The following is a 6,980-nucleotide window of genomic DNA, read 5'->3' on the forward strand; positions in this document are numbered from 1 at the left end:
ATGCGTCAATAATAGTGAAACTGCGGTGTCGCTGTTTATCTACATTAAAATGTATGATTTGATGCATCCAATCCAACAGCTAGTCACTTTGAAAAACCAAACCTTTTAATCATAAAATATGAAAAAACTAAAACGCACAAATTCACGTTTTGTTTTTGGGTTTACCGTAAAGCATCTGCATGGAGTTTACAGATTATGTTTGGCCATGCTTGTCAAATTTAGCCCAAGTAAAGTAAATTTTATGTCGATATTTGCCCACATTAGGCGAGCATTGGGCGGGTTGGCCTAACCCTAGTCCCACCCACGAAGTCCCACCCCGTAATCTCCAGCTAGTTGTTGGTGATTGCCTGATTGGCTACAGATGGGATTTACTCAATTATTTCCTAAACTAATGGGGCATTATCGTACATAAGCAAATGGGGGCAGTTTCCGTAAATAATATAAACTATTTATCCACTCGTTTGAAAAGCTTTGTCGTCACTTTTGTTTTACTGTCTTTTGGGCAAACGAGGTTCTTTTCTTAAATTTTTCTTTGTATTCCTCTTCAGAACCAGAACGAACAACTCACTCTACTCAAGTACCATAAACTAGGGTTTCTGATTTAATCATCTTTCTCGATTTCGATTCACCAACTTCTCTACTGAACTTCATTTGTTGTCTGCTTTATGGAAATCGCTGCATTTCTTGATCGTTGTTCCAACCATCGAAGCATATTTGTCCCATAAATTATATCTCCTTTTCCTGTCTTTTTATAGGTAATATAAATATTGATAATTCTTCTACTATTCCAATTGGTCTTGATCTGTTTGGGGTTTTCATTTTCTTTGATTTATTACATTTGATGTTGAAATCTGGAAGTGTTGTTGGCTCTCAGTTTTATTTGATTTTACTGTTGTAGTCGGTGGGAATAGGGAAAAAATCTAGTTGATCTATGTGTTTCTAGATAGTTTTCTTGTTTTGATTTGATTTGGTTATTTTGGTGGAACTATGCCTTATTTTTAGATCGTTTTTGCTATTGTTGTTTGATGAAACTTGAAAGAATATTTGTGAGGATTCTAGAGAGATATGAGTTTTTGTTGAAGATAGATGTTGAGTTTCTGATACTCATTTTTGGTTGTTTTATTTGTGCAGAACTTTGTCTATTCGAATTCGACATCTAGTTGCAGGATGAATCCTGAAAGTGGGATGGCGTTGGAAAACCAAGGTGGTCTTGTGGAAATCACTACTTCGGTTGATGGATTAGCTTTGAATATGGACAAAGAGAACAACAAAGTTGTTGATGTTTTGGATGTAAATGTTGTTTCTGAAGATATGTTGAATGCAGAAGAACGGAATACTACTGAAGTAGCAATTGAAGCTTCTACGACTATTCCCATAAGTTCAAATTCTTCTGAGGTACAAGCATTTCTATAGATTACTACATTTTTTTATGATTGTTTTAGTTGGGCTGCTTATTAGGACTTGGTTACAAAATCCTGTACATTTGTTTGCAGAAACCTGCTGTTGGGGATGGTCATGGACTAAAGAACATTAAAACAACCAAGGTTCAACCTAATAAGAAAGGTTCAACAGCAGTTTCTAAGACCCAAAAGAGCCTTTCTCAGAGTCTTTCTTTCCCATCAAGGGGGGGTTCCGGCAATGGTTTGAAGAAGAGCCTTGATAGTAAGCCAGCTAAAACAAATGCTCGGCATTCTCGAACAAACGGGGAAGCTGAGGATGAGGCATCCAAAGAGACAGTTGCTGCTCGCCTTAGTCGTCCAATCAGGAGGGTCTCCACTGGAGCCAGTTCTGTGAATGCAAAGCCCACTGCTAGGAGAGCTACGTTGGCAGCCGTGCCTAATGCTCAAGGATCTGTGGTACTTTTTTTCCCTTTGTATTTGGTGTATTCAGTATGCATTACTTTGTTCAAAGGAGAGTTAGGAACCAATTCCCTTGTCTTTTTACTCTCTTAGTTCATATTTTATTTTAATGGTGTTTTTTTTTCCTTTGTATCTGGTGTATTTAGTATGCATTACTTTGTTCAAAGGAGAGTTGGGAACCAATTCCTTTGTCTTTTTACTCTCTTACTTCATATTTTATTTGAAATCAGTCCACAAAAGCGGCCCCTGGGAGTGCAACTGTCAATGACAAGAAGCCATCATTAGAAGAGAAGCCATCATTAGAAGTCACCCAGTAAGTCCTCTACCTTATATAAATTGGCTAATTTGATTGGTTGTCATGGAGGGATAACATTAGCATAGTTGATGTTGCTTCATGGTCAAATTGTATAGCACACATTATGAATTTGTTTTCAGTAGCTAAATTGGTCAATCTGTTCGCAGATCAGATGATCAAGATTCAAAGCAAGTGGGGAAGTCACAGCTTGCAAAAGATGACGAAGATACACACTCCATTACATCGTAATCATCTTCGTCCATTCTGTCAGTATTGTGCTATATCTTAGTTTCTTATTTTTATCGAAATAGTATTAAGGTTGATAGTTTATGTTTTACCAGAAGCACCACTCCTTGCGGGTCGCAAAGAGATGGTTCTGGATTTGCTTTCAGACTGGGTGAGCGTGCTGAAAAACGAAGAGAGGTGGGATCTCCTTACCCTTTTCTCTTTAACTGAGGATTTTAGATTAACTGCTCAGTACAATTGATTGGTTTCTCTTCTTAGTTTTATTCTAAGCTAGAAGAGAAGATCCACGCCAAGGAAATGGAAAAAACTGATATGCAGGCGAAATCAAAGGTAAAAAATGAGACCAAGGTTAAATCTAAAATCTTTTGTCCATATATTTGTCTGTTTTAGAGGCTATCAAGCAATTAGTCACTTCTGGTTTTCATGTACAGGAGAGCCAGGAGAAAGAAATCAAACAACTCAGGAAGAGCTTGGCATTCAAAGCTACGCCAATGCCAACTTTCTACAAAGAACCCATTCCTCCAATTGAACTAAAGAAGGTAAGTTGATTAACTATGATTTTATATCACCTTTTCGTTTCAAGGATTGTGCACCTGAGCTATGCAATTCCTATACTCTACTCGTTCTGTGTTATAGGTTTTTTCTTTGTAGCTTTGTGTAGTTGGTCTTGGTGATCTCATATCATCAATATTCATCTCTCTTACTGGTAATGTTCAGATACTTATATAAATTTGCGTGGTTGGTTGATTGGTTACTCACGACTATTTCCTGTGATCCGTGTTTCTTTGATGTGTGCAACTTCAAACTATTTAAATTACTATATGCATCTATGTTAACAAACTGGAGGTGGAGAAGCCATTTGCATGTAGCAAACATAAGGTGTAGGTTGTTATTCTAGAAAAGGCTTTTTGAGCAAATTACCTAAAATGCTTCGTATCTATCGTTTAAAATTCACTACTTTCGAAAGTTACAAGAGTTTGGTTGCTGTCATAACCTACTAAAACATGCATTATTGGATGCATATTTACTGGTTACGGCTTAAAAACAATTAGGTGACAGACTTCTGTTTCTGCTTGATGGGTGTTTCACTGCAATCTCATTAGAAGATGCTAGTGTTTTATCTTCCATTATGTAGCTTTGCTTTTATTGTATTGAGAGAGTATCCATGTGACAATTCTTAATTGCCTGCATGGTTTAATGGTTAACTAGAGTGGTAATTCTTTTAGTGAAGATGTTAGGAGCGATTACTTTTCTATCAATCTAATGGTGAACCATAGCCCCTAGTGGTAGGAAGTTGGTAGAATTGCTTTTAGTGAAGACATCAGGATTTTGTAAATCATAAGCAGTTGAGTTTGGTCTCCTTGCCTGGGGTTTTCTTCACTTCTTTCAAATTCTTCCAATTACAATTTGTGTTTGCATTTTTCATAAGTGAGCTTAAACCTCTTATTTGTTTCTGATCGTTTCTTGTTGAATGTGCACTGATTTCTTGTTAGACCCACCACCTATGCATTTTCCCTCTCGTCTCAACATTATTAGTGTTTTGGAAAGAGTAATTGATTCTTAACAGCTATTCACTTGCATTCAAATTCGCTTAGTTTGTCGTGTTTTCTTCTTTTGTTTTCTTTCCATCCACAGAATGAGCTCTGTGGTCCGACTTTGGCTTGTAGTTCGGTCTAGTATTATTTTAACATCTGAATCGTGCCAGTGGCATATCACCGAAGTCTGATAGTTTTCACTGTTGATTTCGTTACTTTAGTAAACAAACAAGAAGCATAGTTTTGTAAGTAAAATGTTTATGCTGATATTTATTCTTGAAATATACTGCAACATTAGAAAATTAGTGTCTACAAGGTTGTTGCTCGTCCTGTGCAATCTTAACATATAACAATAAACCTCGAAGACAGTACGTTTTCATCCAACATGCTACCACTACATGTATATGGACATCTTTTGTAATTATTTTACGTTTCTTGATGTCACTGTTACCTAAGGTTAGGGCCGTCTCAGATCTTATTCTGTGGTGAGCATAAAAAACTACCATGTAAGAGCTTAAGTTACAACTTTATAGTAGAAATACTGTAAAGAGGTCACCATTTTAATGGTGGGGGTTGGGTCTGTGGAAGCTTGTGTTTTCAAGTTATCTACATTAGTTTGGTAATATATTTCATTAAACGAGGAATCTTTTTGTCATTTTCTTTGTTTTAGATTCCAACAACACGGCCAAAATCACCAAAACTCGGAAGGAACAAGACTTCTGGTGCAGTAGATAATAACTCTTCAGAAGGAGGTGGATCTTCTCAGAGCCCCAAAAGGAACAGCCTGGACCTCAGCAAATCTTCCAAAAGACAGTCTGTGGACACCAATGGAGACTCAGTTTCTTCTAAGACACCAGTTAGGAGGTCATCCCTCTCCAAGCTTCCATCGAAGAAGTCAATAACCACCAAAACTGAAGAAAAGCTTCCAACTACAAAGCCTAAATCAGGAGACCCAAATGTTGATAACCAAAAGGTCGTGTGTAGCGGTGTAGCAGGAGAGGTCGAAGGGAACACAGCAAACACTGTGGAGGACCCTTGCATTGAAGTCAAATCTAGTATCGAGGAGAACAAATGCAACTCCTCGGAGAACCCTTCCCAGGAAAGCGAATCTATTTCAGAACATCCTGTCGTTGGAGAAGGGGGTCATCCTGAACTTGCTTGATCCTGAGATTACTTGTTAAAGGTGGTGAGACTTGTACTCTCCATGGCTCTGCTGTGTTACATTTTGTGCAGGTTTTTAAGCTCCAAGGCTCTGTGAATAGCAAGGGTTTGTGGGTTTATATGTTGTTGGTGCTTCTTCTTGACACATCAAATTTTAGTTCAATGTGAGGTAAATATAAGTATCATGCCTATGTTTGTAAGGAGAGTCACTACTCACCAGTATCTTCACAAAACCTTGGTTTACATTTCTTTCTTCTTTTTTTTTTCTCTTTTTTATATATCCCAAGGAGATTTAGACAGTTCTTTCAGAAAAATCAAAATGTTAATCTAGAGTTTGTCAAGTGATGTCCTGCTGTAAATTGTTCATTGTGCTCGTTAGGGAATGTGTACTCTTTATTTTTCCTATGCGATTGGAGTCATCTTTTGTGGTACGTGTTCATTGTTTCTTCATTCATTTTATTCATTTCAAAGGCTTCTTTTTTAGTTTAATCCTAATATAAGAAATTATAAATCCTTATAAATTATAGGAATCGGCAGAAACATTACTGTGATATATTTTACTAGGTATTAATAATGTTTATTTTTCAGTGGCATCAACCATCCCTTGGTCCATAAAGCTTGTAGATGCAACTAACATTCTTTTTATCTAAAGGATGGCTTGAAAGTTTAACCTAGCTTTTTCCATAAGTTCCATGTGACTTGTTCTTACAATCTAATCTGTTTGCACTCCCCTTCTGGGGTATAAGAAACTAGTCCAAAGATAAGGTGGTCTCGCAGAGACGATAAGGTGATCAACCAGTGATCCTAGGAACAATTTTTCACCACTGCGTTAAGAGAAGGACGAGCATGATTGATGTCCATCCACACTGTAGAGGGTGGCTTAATTATTGAGGACTATATATGAATAGTCAATTGGGAAGAGTGTATTGCTGAACTCTCATAGCAAATGAGTGGCTCGATCTTGGATTGTAGTATCAACTTGTCAAGCCAAAACAATTAAGAAGTTGGTTCCAAGTCGCTGTCATCCTTGCAGTAAATCTAAGCATACGAGTATATGAAAACAAAGTGGAACTTTATGGAGGATTTTTAATGTTTTTAAAGACGTGATAGGGATTTTCGTACTTCAAGATGCCAAGTTACCATAAATCTTGCGCCTAGCAATATCCTCGGCTGTTCAGTACCTTAAAGCTCACGTCTTGCAACAGAGTTGTGCTGACAATGCGTGTAGCTGATGGGTTGTTGCTGAAATTATGGCTAAGATGGGCATATATAGCATCATTTATTCATTATGTCTGTAATGAATCTAATGTCTCTGGATTATTAATCTGACTACACGTATATCTCTCTTACCATTCCAAGTAAACTTTATATAATGCCGCACATTAATGCCGCACATTCTTTTCCTTCATTATCAAATCTGGATCTCTAAGAGCATCCACAATCACGATCATAATTAGGGACTATACCCAAATTTGGTCAGGATTGGAAGCGTAGTGGAACAGACTATAAGCATATTTGGTCTGGATTTTTAGGGTTTGAGACTAAAACTAGTCGTCAACCCAGACCAAACCCAAGTATAGTGGGACGAAGATATAATGAGCGTATGGTTTAAGCGTAAGTATAAGGGCCGCTTGACAGTGGGGCGTTTATTAAAAGGGCGCTTGAGATGGGGCGGTGATATAAAGGGCGCTTGATTGAGGCGAGAGTATTATCAGCGCCTGATTGGGGCGAGAGTATTATTAGCGCCTCACATCAAGCGCATATACTATCACCGCCCAACATATACAATAATTACTCCCCCAACAAGACGTTTGCTATAAGTCCGCCTGCTGATCGGGCGTAGTATTTCATTTCCGTCTGCTGATTGGGCGTAGTCTTTCATTT

General features: G+C 37.7%; 1 protein-coding gene across 1 annotated transcript; it reads left to right on the forward strand.

Moving 5' to 3' along the window:
- Nucleotides 1–476: 476 nt before the first annotated feature.
- LOC113321635 (protein WVD2-like 4) lies at nt 477–5,527 on the forward strand. The gene is made up of 9 exons (XM_026569536.1): nt 477–755; nt 1,132–1,395; nt 1,494–1,856; nt 2,090–2,172; nt 2,322–2,399; nt 2,496–2,577; nt 2,659–2,730; nt 2,832–2,939; nt 4,606–5,527. Exons 2-9 carry the CDS (start codon nt 1,168–1,170, stop codon nt 5,095–5,097), a joined length of 1,506 nt encoding a protein of 501 aa, XP_026425321.1. The 5' UTR covers nt 477–755; nt 1,132–1,167; the 3' UTR covers nt 5,098–5,527.
- Nucleotides 5,528–6,980: the final 1,453 nt, after the last annotated feature.

The sequence above is a fragment of the Papaver somniferum genome, chromosome 11, assembly GCF_003573695.1.
Source record: "Papaver somniferum cultivar HN1 chromosome 11, ASM357369v1, whole genome shotgun sequence".
Lineage (NCBI taxonomy): Eukaryota > Viridiplantae > Streptophyta > Magnoliopsida > Ranunculales > Papaveraceae > Papaver > Papaver somniferum.